A 14,534-nucleotide genomic window follows, 5' to 3' on the forward strand; every position below is an offset into this window, starting at 1 on the left:
TGTGCGCGCGGGTAACGTGGTTAGCTCATGTGACCTTAAATGTGGACCCGAGGTCCCGGGTTCAAATCACGTCAGTGTGCCTCTTTTTTTGTGCCGGCCAAGTTTAATGCCCCCCATTTTTTTGACAATGCGCCTCGTTTATCGCGCTGACCAGGTTTAGTGTACCTCGAGATCCCGCCCCCAACCCCGACCGTCCCGACCGTCGATCCCATTACTCTCCCCCGCATTAAATATAGGTGTTGCTTAGTGCCAAGGGTGCTCCCCCAGCTCCAAAAAATGTGTGATGGCTGACGAGTCGAGGAAGCAAAAGGAGAGCGTGGTGGTGACGGGCGCATCGGGGTTCCTTGGAGGGAGGGTGTGCCATGCGCTGGTGGAGCAGGGCGCCTATCACGTGAAGGCCTTTGTCAGGGCCTCCAGCTCGCTCCAGGAACTGCCCTCCACAGGAGTGGAGCTCGTCTATGGCGATATTACTGACACTTCTTCTTTGCTCCACGCCTTCCAAGGCTGCTCTGCTGTTCTCCATTGTGCTGCATTAGTCACCCCCTGGACACCCAACCCATCCAAGCTCTTCACGGTCAGTTTTGCCAGGTTGTGTAGTTGTTTACTGTATGCTAGTGCTATGGATATCTTCTCATGAAGGGGGGCGGGGGGATGTAGAAAACAGGCCTTTAGCTGTACTCCTACAAGACCAGGCGTCTATTGGCCAAGATGTTATGTGTAGATGTGTCACTTGGCATGCCAGATGAAGACTATTATTTGGAGTTGCGCTTAACAGGAGTAAACTATATTCTTAGTGCAAAGAAACGATCCGATCACCTATCACCTAATTCCCACCATGCTGTCCGGACCTGTCCATGGCTGTAATCGCAGGTTTTTGACCCAATTTCGCCAGCATAACGACGCAAAATCCTTGTAGGTCAAAAGTACATGCCTGCAGAAATTCTGTCTCTCTCAATTCTGTGTTTTGGACCGTTTCGAGCGGAGCGAGCACGCCTACGCGTGTCTCAGATGCTCCCGCACGCAATGGAATAGTTCCCCTTTGAAATGGACGAGTTTTCACGCGAGAAAACTCTCCGTTTTCGCAATCCTTTGTGATGGAACTGTGCGTACCTGTGGAGGATTAGCAATTAGCTAATCCGGTTCGTGTTTAGAGGCTCTTGCCTTGGCAAACGCGCATAAACCCATAGAACTGTACATAGTTAACTGAGTAGCCCATCTAGTGGAGCATTACAATATGTGCCAAAGGGGAGAGAGAGATACGCGAGAGCAAGTCATCGCTTGCATGAGACAAGGGAGGAGACAAGCTTACTATTAAAGCTGTGATCACCTGCACCCACTACTCACGCACACATTGTAAGTCAAAGTGAGTTGCAAATCAGCCTCCTCTCTCAATTTGGGTGCCCTCTCTTGCTGATGCTTCTGGCAAATTGCTTTGGTGCCGCCATGTGTCCAGTTTGCCTCTTTAGGGTTAATTTCTAGTACCCACCAACTTAACAATGTAACGAGGGGGCCTAAATGACTTTGAACTGAGCCTAGACACCCTTTTACTATATATCATCATTCCCTGTCGGCATTTTTGGAAGCGCCTCCATGTGGCGGGATTGGATTGTAATTGAGAACTCTCCATTGCCTCTTAGGGATCTTCTAGCGGATGGGGTGATTCCTAACCTGCGAAGATTCAACCTCCAAGTAGATGAGGTAACTCGTCCCTTGTGGGTTTTTGAACGCACTACACCCAAGGGTTTTTCCAAGGGTATTGAATGCATTACGCCTTATACCTGGGCTTAAGGTAGGGATCTTCCACCTGATGGGGTGATTTCCAACCTACGAAGATCTAGCTTCCAAGTGGATGAGGTAGCTCACCCCTTGTGGCATTTGAACGCACTACACCCGAAGTTGGTCCTATGGGTATTGAACGCATTACGCCTTGTGCCTGGGCTAAAGGTAAGTCTCTAGAGGACTTCAGGAGGGTGGGATAACTCACCTTCCTGAAGTTGGCGAAGAGCCTCGTGAGGGGAGGTTTTGGACATCTCGGGCCCACCCCATGGGGTGCTTGGGAGGGAGGTGTAAAAGCCTTTCTCCCCCTAGACTTGAGTCAGAGATGCTCCCCCTATTGGGCCACGGGAGGGGAGAAAGGAGTGGTGGCTCTCCTTGAGCTGCGGAGGGATGAGTCTCAAGCAGTCGCCCCCAATCGAGTGCGAAAGGGTGGGTGTGTTGTGAATCAAAAAAAGTAGGACTCACTCCATGGTGAGATCCAGATTCCAAACTCCACTTTTCAATGTGCGGAAGTGGGGTATGTTGTGTAAACCTCCCCCTTGCCCGCCAAGCAAGGGGATGAGGGGAAATAATTGGTGCCCACCCTTGGGACCACGGGGGGATGGGAGCCAAGTGGTCTCTCTCCCAGTCCCCGCGGGAGAAAGTATTCAGGGGCCTCCTAATGAAAAATACAACCATATATATAAACGCTCTTGCTTTCTAGCGCTCATTCTTTCAAATTCTCCTATTCTCAAACCTCACTATTCTCTCAAAGCATACTATACTCTCAAAGCGATGATGAACTTGTATTCAGTGAGTGCTATGAGCACACTGCACACCTCTACTGGAAGGAACGAACTCCAGCGGCAACCACCGACAATGCCTACTAGGAGGAACGAACCTCAGAGGCAAACAGGTAGGATACCCGGGAGGCACGAACCCCGGGAGCAATCAGGTACGCTAGCTCTTACCATGTGAAGCACCTCGAGCAGAGGGATTGGACCCTCTGCGCCTGGGGTGGATAGACCGCCCCGCGGGGTGGGGGATTTTACCTTGTGAAGCACCTCAAGCAGGGGGAACGAATCACTGTATGAGGTGGGGGAATTTACCTTGCGAAGCACCTCAAGCAAGGGGAACAAATCACTGCATGAGGTGGGAGAATTTACCTTGCGAAGCACCTCAAGCAGGGGGAACCAATCACTGCACGGGGTGGGGGAATTTACCTTAGCCTCCGTTGAGGCTGCTTCGCAAGGTAAATTCCCCCACCCCGTGCAGTGATTCGTTTCCCCTGCTTGAGGTGCTTCGCAAGGTAAATTCCCCCACCTCATGCAGTGATTCGTTCCCCCTGCTTGAGGTGCTTCACAAGGTAAAATCCCCCACCCCGCGGGGTGGTCTATCCACCCCAAGCGCAGAGGGTCCAATCCCTCTTCTCAAGGTGCTTCGCAGGGTAAGAGCTGACATACCTGATTGCTCCCGGGGTTCGTGCCTCCCGGGTATCCTACCTGTCTGCCTCTGAGGTTCGTTCCTCCGAGTAGGCATTGTCCGTGGTTGCCGCTAGAGTTCGTTCCTTCCAATAGAGGTGTGCAGTGTGCTCATAGCACTCACTGAATACAAGTTCATCATCGCTTTGAGAGTATAGTATGCTTTGAGAGAATAGATAGCTTTGAGAATAGGAGAATTTGAAAGAATGAGCGCTAGAAAGCAAGAGCGTTTATATATATGGTTGTATTTTTCATTAGGGGGCCCTTGAATACTTTCTCTCGCGGGGACTGGGAGAGAGACCACGTGGCTTCCATCCCCCCGTGGTCCCAAGGGTAGGCACCAATTATTTCTCCTCATCCCCTTGCTTGGTGGGCAAGGGGGAGGTTTACACAACATACCCCACTTCCGCACATCGAAAAGTGGAGTTTGGATCTCACCATGGAGTGAGTCCTTCTACTTCTTTTGGTTCGCAACACACCCACCCTTTCGCACTCGATTGGGGGTTACTGCTTGAGACTCATCCCTCCGTAGCTCAAGGGGAGCCACCACTCCTTTCTCCCCCTCCTGTGGCCCAATAGAGGGAGCGTCTCTGACCCAGGTCTAGAGGAGAAAGGCTTTTACACCTCCCTCCCAAGCACCTCGTGGGGTGGGTCCGAGATATCCAAAACCTCCCCTCACTGGGCTCTTCGCCAACTTCAGGAAGGTGAGTTACCCCACCCTCCTGAAGTCCTCAAGAGACTTACCTTTAGCCCAGGCACAAGGCGTAATGCGTTCAATACCCATAGGACCAACTTCGGGTGTAGTGCGTTCAAATGCCATAAGGGGTGAGCTACCTCATCCACTTGGAAGCTAGATCTTTGCAGGTTGGGAATCACCCCATCCGGTGGAAGATCCCTACCTTTAGCCCAGGTATAAGGCGTAATGCATTCAATACCCTTGGGTGTAGTGCGTTTAAAAACCCACAAGGGACGAGTTACCTCATCTACTTGGAGGTTGAATCTTCGCAGGTTAGAAATCACCCCATCCGCTAGAAGATCCCTAAGAGGCAATGGAGAGTTCTCAGTTAGAATCCAGTCCCGCCACGTGGAGGCGACTCTCCGTAGGGTACAATATTTTGATTAAGTGGTGGTACAATATTTTGATCAAGTGCCCTGCGGTTTCGTCCCTCGAGTGCTTGATCAAGTGGTACCACCAAAAGTTCAAAATATTGTCCAACATGGATCGCTTGTCCAAAATATTGTATCCTACGGAGAGTCTCCTCCCTGCCGTGATCCGCACTCGAGGGACAGAACCATAGGGCACGTGCCTGTGGCGAAGTTCCTCGGTGAAGTTGTACCCCAGTATTTGGGTGCTTTGCATAGGCGAATGGGGAGACGATGCTCCCCTTCCTATGCTGTTATTTTTGAATCCGATCCCTTTCAGTGGAAATGACGTAATTCTCCCCAAGCCTAGCCAGATGAGCTACAAGAGCGCCCAAGTTCCATTCCCCCTCGGGGGGGTCAACTTCACCTAAAAGGGGTTGGGAGGTGCAAACGGGAGACATCACCAACCTCAGCGGACGCCACCTGTGAGCCAACGCCCTTCCAAGCGGGTATGGCATTTTCTAGGGGAAAACCGTCGGGTTTCAAAGGCAGTTTAGTGAGGTGAGCAATAAGTTACCTAGAGGAGGCAATCCCAAAGGGAAGACCGAAGCAAGTTGTGCAGTACCTGGGCCTCTGAACAGAGGTACTTGGTCGCTGTCACGCCCAAATCCAAGTGGCGAAGTGGGTCTCTCAAGGGATTAGTCATGGCCCTAAGAGTGAAGATAATTCTGAACTCTCGTAGTCCAGAGGAAACTAATGACAAAATCGTTTGCCTTCGGTTTCTGGGTGCATAGTCCTGGTCGTTCTTGTATACTTTTCTGGTGTATGAGGGGAGCGGCCGGGCGTGCCCTGCCCGACTCCGAAAACAAAACAAAACTTGATCAAGCAGGAGTTGGGGAACACTATGGTTCACTTCTTTTTGAATTTGGATCATTGGTTGGGATTTCATGTCAGATTTTGGATTTTTTCTCCGACTTAGGGATTTTGGCATCTTGGCATAGTTTTTGCAATCCAAATGACTTGAGATTCTAGGGTTAGGTTGTCTTGGGTAGTTGGGACTCGATGATGTGGTTTTTACTTGTACAGCTCTCAGGGGGTCATGGATCGCGATCCATGTTGGACAGCCATCTGGGATGAAACTTTGGGAGCTTGTTCCTATAGTCTATCTTGACACATTGGTGAAGTTATCTTCAAATTTGGACAAGTTTATTTCTAGTTTTCCAAGTTATGGTCTAATTTGGTCCGACTTTGCTATATGTGGTTTTGGATGACACTTTTGATTCTTGATTATGGTCAATCTGTGTGGTATTTGGCTTTGTCGATGATTTGAAGTTGAAGAGGAACCCCAACCCCAGCTGCTGTTGAGTTGCATCTGATTTGGAGTTTGTTTGGACACTTCAGGCCCTCCGGCAAGTCTGGGTCCATTCTCAAGCACTTTTTAGCATTACTTTGGTCAAAACAAGTTTCCAAACTTTCTTTTTGTGTTACGTCTTGTTCAAAATCACAAATTCTGTACTTTGCACTCTGACTTTGCTCACTCTGACATGTAAGGCTCTTGAGATGAGAAAACAACCACAATTTGACTCACATTCCTACTTAAGTCCACTGAAAACATTCTGCACTTGTTTCCTGACCAGTCTGCTTCAGGGGGTCATGGATCGCGATCCATTTTTTGGCACCATTTTTCATAAGACTTACAGCTTTGCTTCCGGGCATCTTCCCTACGCTATTGGTGCACTTTTCATTGGATTTGTGTCAATTTTTCTCATCCATGGGTGTAAATGTCCATTTGTAGACTGAAAATCCCATTTCCATTGATTTTTGTGGATTTTAATGTCCATTTTATGCCAAACTTGAAGGACACATTCCCCAAAGTAGCATTAAACTGTGTGTTGTCAGTTCCCTGATTGGCCATGTTGGGGGACATGGATCGCGATCCATGTTCTGCAACATTATTTTTCTTTGATTGTAGAAGTGCAAAGGTGACTTCATCTGCATGTTTTTGTCCGACTTTTTCTTGCAATTGAAGGTGGGGGGTCATGGATCGCGGTCCATGTTCCATCCCATTTCCAGATTGTGATTACTTGGTTGGATTTTGCCAAGTGAGGTGATCATTTATATGCACTTGTTTTGAGATTTGAAGATTTGACTTTGGTTTGCCTTCCGTAAAGTCCTCTCCCAATTTTCCTAAATCCCTTTCTTGATTTGATCAATGCAGTTTTTCTATCAGTTTTTGTGCACTTTTGACCATTCAAGATTGCTCATGCATTGATAAGGAGCATACCTCTGAAATCTGGTGTGGTCTGAAGGTTCGGGGTGGCTGTAGCAAGCAAGAATGCGGCAAGAACTCTAGGTCAAAAAAGCTCTCTTTGTCTCTCTCTCAAAGTGTCAAGCTATAATGAGATCTAATTTGCCCATTTTGCCTATACGTTTCTGACTTATTACATACTTACCTTGGTTGGTCACATTTTCCATGTCATACCTGGAATTCTGGTCGTCATCTGCTATTGATTTTGCAATTCTGATCAGTTTGAAATTAGTTTGAAATTTGATTTATGTCAAATCACTCTATATTTGTCATGCTCGAAGCTCTTGCTTTGTAGATTTGGCGTTTGCTTTCAGAATTTGATTCCGGATTTTTTTGGCTCTGCTTATTAATTTTTGATGATTATTAGGTTAAAAAGCAAAGAAAATTACTAAAAACTATTATTACTTGGTCAAAATTTTTGCCAAATTATTCCTACATACTCTCACTCTCAGCATCTCTTTTCGTCGAAATTTGATGGCTTAATATTTTGCCAAATAAGAGTAAAAATATGCTAAAAGCTTGTCAAAAAACGAAAAGTGAAAGCAACAATACACTTTATACACTGTAAACATAATCTCTCAATTATCTTGCAACCTATCATCTTGCAATGTGCTGCATCGGCTACTATAGCCACTGTTGTTACTCTTCCCTTTCCATTTTGAGTCGCGCGGACGAACGTCTGTGCGAGGTGCATGGGCGAAAACAATGTGTCTATGCATGGCCGTGTAAGGTGGCCTATCATGTTTAACGAGGAGATGGAGGGAAGTATCAAGAAACTCATCATCAACTCTAGTGGGAGCTTACCATTTGGTGTGCAAGACAAATGATCAACCATGGCATGTTTTCTGTCAGGTCTCACACGCATCGTAAAATCAAATTCAAGGAGAATGAGTAACCATCTTATGATTCTTCTCATGAAACATGGTTTGTTTACGAGATATAGTAATGCTTGATGATCAACATAAAACAAAAACTTGGAAGCTAGGATATCATACCAATTTTTTTCTACCACATAAATAATTGCTAGCCCTTTTAGTTATGTAGTATTGTAGTTCATCTTAGCATCATTCAATTGGTAACTAGTAAACCTAATAGGGTAGTCCAATTTATGTTGTCACAGCAACGACTGAGTTAGAACACGTGAGTAGGGGATTGAAGGAAGCTTTATGTGGGAGCTTTTGAGAAAGATTGCGCGTTTTCCGAATAGAAGTTGCTAAAGCTTAGATGCCCTTTCTTTGATTGTTGGTTTAGTGATTAGCCGTTGTGTGACAGAGAGATTATTGGTTTGTTCTTTCGGATCCATTTAAGGTTGTTTCCGAAGGTTGCGTCAAGATTGGGTTGTTTGTTGGTTTTCATCGTCATTCCCATCTGGATGCTATTGATTTCTGTGGTAGCTCCACTTTGGATTTTGGTAACCATCTGTAATTGGTTGGTCCTGTTGAAGTATGAATTGGTCAATTAAAATCGTGGTGTTGTGTTTGGTTTAGCTTTGTTGGTTTTGACACTTAAGAATTTGTTTGGCGGTGATGCCAAGGATCGAGTTACAAGCATTGTTTTTGGAATCCATAACTGTTTTGGTTTGGATGCCATGTTTGATTTCTGGATCCAGACTTTGGTAATTCGGTTTGCTTGACTACTGGCAGGTAGTCCAAGTATAAAAGCAAGCAAATCTGCCTCTTTTCCATAGTCAATGAATCCTTCTGTTCATCCTAGACGTGATCTGTTTGAGCGAATGCTGTAACATAAGATTGATCTTTTAGGCAATAATGAAGCGCGTCATCCTTCTGATCTGGAATAGCTTTGTAAGTTCGCATCCATGAAACCTCCAAAATGATGCGCTCGTTCAGATCTGTCTCAACCATAATGTGGAACGGATGTGGCCAATGGTTTCCATCGATGTTATCGAGACATTGGCTTGTCCCAAACTAACCATGGTTTCCTTATTGGGTTCATTGAGTTCTATCTGTGTTGCTTTAATCATTGACTCTGATAATTTGAGGTAGGTTAAATATTGCATTGTATTGACACGTGCTCTGTTGTCGACAAGTGCTCCGTTTGTTGTGTCATTGGCTAGCCGGACATCGATCCGAACATCCATACCGTTAAGCAAAGGTTGCTCAACTTGAACTGCTGCAATAGGAGGTCGTGGTTGATGTTGTTCCTTTCGTTTTAAATTCTGCAATTTAGTTTCCTCCTGTGCTTGATTTTTGATTGTTTGAGCTCGTTTGCCGCTCCTTAGCTAAATGTATCTTTTCCAGCATGTCGGCAGTGAGAGGTTGTTGATACTTTTTCAATCTACAACCGTTTATCCAGTTAGACATCACTTCTCCCTCTAATGTTGCAAGTCGGACTGCCTCACTTGGTGATATGTCATTAATCACAAATGAATCGTTACTCTTCTTTTTAAGCTTCTTGGAATTTTGCTTAAGGGTGTAGATTAGTACGTAGTCATCCTTTTTGAAATTCCTTATTTTTCATATGCTGGTCATGGAATTGTTTTATTTGTCATTGTTGCATATACGTTGCTATAACTGATTGGAGTCAGGTCTTGTCCAACTGTACTAGCTGGTCCGATTTTCAGACAACTCATGTCCAGTCCACTTCAAGTTTTGAGCTACACGTAGTGTAGGAATCAAGAATTCTAATGGTAGTATTGTATTTATTTCAAACACTAAGTTAAAAGGAGCTGTATTTTTTGTGGCGTTTTATATGCTACTTGATATGCCCATATGGTTGTGTAGCTTCAGTTCCCAATCTGGTTGAGATTCACTCACAATCTTTGTTAGCACTGTGCACAATATTTTGTTGGTGCTCTCGGCTTGTCCATTCGCTTGAGGTTGATATGGAGCTGAAGTACCATAAATTCATGCAACAGAAAATTAATCATATCATTGAGGAAATGAGTGCTTCGATCACTCACAATCTCAATAGGAAGGCTATATCGTGTGAAAATGCTTTCGTACAAGAATTGTATTGTGGTTCTAGCATCATTTTTTTGTGTTTCCTTAGCCTCGACCCACTTGGTCAAATAATCCGTTGCCACTATAATGTATTGAGCATGCGTCCTATATGCCGGTGGCGAGATAGGCCCGACAAAGTCTATTCTCCATTTGGCAAAGCGTGTGCTTCCATTATTGGTCTCAGCGGCATGTCATCTCATCGCGTCGGTACTTTAGTACGTTGGCATGCGTCGCATCTTTTCACATGATATTCAACATCCATGAACAGAGTAGGCCATCAAATCCCTGCTAGGAGTATCGCTTTTGTGGTTTTTTCTGCCGAAAAGTGTTCTCCTACTGGACAGTGTGAGCTTGCTCAAGGATGGGTAGATATTCATGTTCTGCCGCACAAATTCTTAAGTTGTCATTCCCTCCGTTCCGATAAAGTTGGTTCTCAATAATAGCATGGTTTTTGGCTTCGTATTGTATCGATCGTATTCTGGCTTTGCTCAAGGTCTCTGGAAGTCTACCTTGCTCTAAGTACTCCACAATGTATTTAGTCCACTTGGGTGCTATTTTTCCTAAACAGTGTAGTGTGCTTGATTGGCTTGTTGATTGCACAAACATCACAGGAGCTAACATAGTTGTGCACACTTTTTTGCATGTTAGGCCAATACACTCCAAGTAGCATCAATCTCTGATATGTTTGCGTTTTGGCATTATGAATGCCCGTAATTTGTACTTGAGCTTGCTGAATTTCGCATGGCTCAATGCATAACCTAAGTATGCCATCACGTCCTTGCTTGTATAGGTGTCCTGCAATTAGCACTAAATTGCGGTTTTGCTCGATAAAGGATGGTTGTCTCTCGATTTGCAGCGAATCGATGGTGAAGAAAGGTATAACCTGTTTACTCCATCTTGGTACCATGTGAAGGTTGAAGAGATATAATTAGGCAAGCATCCTCAACCCCTAAAGGAGCTTCCCCATGTAGCATTCATGACAAATGGTCTGCTCTTTGGTGTAGTCCCTTTTTTACCTCTACTGTGAAGTCGAACTCGAGCAATATTAGGAACCATCTAACGATGCAACCCATATTGCATGGTTTGTTCACTAGATATTACAATGCTTGATGATCCACAAAGAACACAAATTTGTTCGCTAGAAGGCAATGTCTAAATTTTTTGACAGAATAGATAATTCCTAAGCCTTCTCTTTCTGTGGTAGTATAGTTTCGTTTTGTGCCATTGAGCTGTCTATTGGAGTAATAGATTGAGAAATCCATGGTGTTTCTCCAAGTTGAGCCAAGATACATCCACACGATGGCCCATAAAGGCTTGCACCTCTATAATTTTTGTTAGTTTTGGAAGAGCAACAATTACTTGTATCTTTTCAAGATCAGTGGAAATGCCGTTTTTACTATTTGGACACAATATGTCCCAGAATCTTGCCCTATCTCACCATGAAAACACACTTTTCAGGGTTTAGACAGATACGATACATTTTGCATTTCTCAAAGACTTTCTTTAAGTGATCGACATGTTCATTCCTGTAAATCTCTAAGAATTGTCTTAGATATTCTTTGAAGGCATGACTCATCAGCCTTTGGAATGTGGCAGGAGCATTGTTTAGACCAGATGGCATTACCCGATATGCAAATATGCCCCATTCTGTAGCAAAGGCAGTTTTTTGTCGATCCTTCAGCTTGATCGTAGTTGGTTATAGCTTGAAAAGTCATCTAGAAAGCTGTAGGCTTCTTTTTCAGCAACTGTTTCAATCACATGATCAATGATGGATAAGGGACAATTGTCTCTGATGGTGGTAGTGTTTACTTGTCTGAGATTTACGCACACTCGTAATTTATTGTTTTTCTTAGGCACCATGACAATCGATGACACCCATTCCGTGTGTTCTATCTCATAGATAAATTATCCCTCTTTCAGTTTGTCTATCTCTTCCTTAATTTTCTTCGCAAAGGTTTTATTATAAGTGTATGGACGTTGTGGGTGCGGTTTTGCATCGCTTTTAAGAGGAATTGTGTGTTGGCAAATGCTAGGACTAGTACCCTTCATATTTTTTTGTAAGACTAGGCAAATACATCTTTATATTGTTTAAGACTGGCTATCAACAGGTGTTCCTCTTCTTCAACAAGATTGGCTATGTATGTTGGCCTCGGTGTTCCCCCTGGTTCTGCCAAATCAATCTTCTTTGCAGTTTCAGGTCCATCATACGATGTTTCCGGTTCCTTAGGCTATCGCATCGGTTGCTCCACCATGATACGTCGATCCTGAATTGTATATTTTTTGTAATGAGAGGGTGCGTCAAATTTTTTTGAGTTAGAGTTTCCCTCACTTTCCATTTTTGTAGTCCAAACCTCTTTCAATGTCCGTTTTAACTTCTGATATTCATTTTTGCGTTCAATTTTGGACATTGTTGGTTTCTTTTAGGTTTTGTCTTTCGATTGGTTTTTGCTTTTTTCCTTTGACTTTGCTAGAAAACTTGTCAACTTCAATGTTTTGTGTTATTTTGTTTCGGACACAATCATCTGTGCCCCAAGCATGAGATATTGCATTTTGGTTAGCAACTTTTGGTATTGGTTTCTCAATTTTGTTTTGTTGTTTCTTCGTTCGCCTTCTCTGATATTTCTCGTCTCCGCGTTTTTTGGTTAGGAAACTCGTAGAAAATTGACTCATCCTCTCTTTTTACATTTTCGTATTCAGAATGACCTGACCATTCGTCTTCAGTATCGTTTCGTAAGTCCTTGCTCCTAGAATCATGGTGTTCGGCTTCATCATCGTGTGAAAGGTCTTGTGCAGAAACTTCGTCCACTATCCGTTCACAATCGCTTATAAGTTTTGTTTCAATGATTTCAAAAAGGTTTCAGTTTCTTGGACAACGGAATCCATTAGAAAGGGTCTTATATCATAGCCATCTTTGTCGCAAAATGTAGTGTTGGTCACTTCATTTACACAGACATCAAGAGTCGCTAGTATTTTCTCCCACCCAAAGGGTTAAAACAACTCCTTTAGAAATAATTCCTTCATGTAGTAGTCGTCTTCTACGGCACGCTCCAGAAGACAATCCTCCTTTTCAAGACTCCCCTATTCTGATGCTCCGTACATCCAAATGTGAGCATCCTTCACTAACCAAGTAGGTAACTGTGTTCCGTCGTTCGTGGTTACAACAAAGTTTTCTATCGAAGTTTGATTTACGTCCTTGTAACTATGGTCCTTGGTATTTACCTTGGTTATGACTCCCTTGTGCCATAGATAGAGATGGTAATAGCCCCAGTCCTGAACCATTTTGAGTTAACGCATAAAAGGTCGTCCAAAAATAACTTCAAAATTGTTTCTTTTTTCAAAATCTATCACCGCAAAGGTATGTTCGTATTCTATCTCGCATGAGGATACTATCACTTGTTTCGACATTTCCAAGGGTCTTTCCACATACCTGGCGGCTAATTGCAATTTCATGCGCGTTTTTCTGAGGGCTGGTCTTTCCCATTTCTCCCAAATTCCTTTTGTAGAAGTGGCTACTCCAACCTCACTGTCGAGTATCGCAACGATGGTCACTCCCTTATATTCCAAAGGTAAGGTGGTGTTTCCTTCTTCTCCTCCACTATAATCGCCTACTTTATTCACTGGAAGAGGTTCCACTTTTGGTTTCTCAGGAATTTGTTTTCTTAGTTTCCTCCACGAGTTGGTCTATTGGCTGGACCTTCACTCCCATCTTTCCAAGATTTTTGCTCATTTGTCTCCACAAATGTGATTCGATTTTCAGCAACTGTGCGAGAGTTATTGTGCACCTTATAGGAGAAGACAATAAGTCAAATAGGCTCATTGTGTCTGTCCCTTGTGGAATAAAATTCCGATATGATGGTATAACTCTTACCTTGGATTTTGTCTTATATTCGTTTAACAAGAACGGTAAAGTTCTTATGGTTGCGGGTTTGCTCTCTACAGAAACTTTTGTACAATGACTGAATATCGCCTGAATAGATTTCATGGTTTATATTGAGTTGAGGGATTGGTGTTGGCAGTAATGTACATAGTTGCCACGGAGTTTCGAAACGTTTCGTTTGAAACGAGTTTCAGAAGTTTCGAAACGGTTTCGTCCGAGAAAGAAACACCAAAAAAGAAGTTTCGTGCAAACTAAAGAAATGTACGTAAGTTCAAGTGGTATAAGCTGAGATCTATGTTTTAAGCATTACCTTACAATTAGACATGAAAAAGAGGGAGAATAGGACTAACTTTCATCATTAGAAGCAAGACAGAAGCTACATTCATGACATTGAGGATTTCATGACCGAAACAAAGAACAAGAGACTTCAAGGTTTACATGTAACATGAGCCTTGACTTTACCTTTGAAACATCCAAACTCATACAAATACATTTCCGAAACGTTTCGTACGTTTCATGAGTGAAGAAACGCGTTTCTTGGCAACTATGGTAATGTAGCACTTCCGTCTTTCGTGTTTCTGATCGTTTCACACATTGATTGTGGCCAAGGTTTGTCTACTCGCGGAACTGGTTGCTCTCTAAGGATCTATTGTTTTCTATTGTGTTTGCCGCCACTTTCGTGGTACCTGGTTTTTCCTTGTTTGCCGTTTCGGGTTTGATTTTGTTGTTTGGATTCTGTGCACAATTCATGAGCACATGATCTCTTCCACATTAGTCACACAATCCTTGAATCATATACTTCTCACCTGTGTTTGTTTCTTCTCGTGTTTCCGTGTTTCCTTTTCCCAACTCATGTGTTACAAGCTCAGGAAATGTTGGACCTCCAGGTTGCATCAAGGCTTAAGCAATTTCTATAAGTCTTCTCCAGTCTTTTGGTTTCGTCCTTTGGATGCGGATAAGTCAGTATTCTTTGTTCTAAAGTGTAGTTGTTATTGAGCCTTGCCGCATAGGCTTGCAGTATAGCATTTAGTTGCTTGTTTACTTTTTCCACCAAGACTGAACCGCCCGAG

At 43.8% G+C, this 14,534-nt stretch overlaps 1 protein-coding gene across 1 annotated transcript in view; it reads left to right on the forward strand.

Moving 5' to 3' along the window:
- The first annotated feature begins 254 nt into the window (after window positions 1-254).
- Window positions 255-14,534, forward strand: part of FLDH (NAD(P)-binding Rossmann-fold superfamily protein) — a 45,605-nt gene continuing 31,325 nt past the window's right edge. The window contains exon 1 of the mRNA XM_086523631.1: window positions 255-574. Coding sequence (XP_086379757.1) covers window positions 284-574 — 291 coding nt within the window. The 5' untranslated portion in view covers window positions 255-283. The remainder of the gene's footprint in view (window positions 575-14,534) is intronic.

Source organism: Adiantum capillus-veneris, chromosome 1 (assembly GCF_014529385.1).
Source record: "Adiantum capillus-veneris isolate H3 chromosome 1, ASM1452938v2, whole genome shotgun sequence".
NCBI classification, from domain to species: Eukaryota; Viridiplantae; Streptophyta; class Polypodiopsida; order Polypodiales; family Pteridaceae; genus Adiantum; species Adiantum capillus-veneris.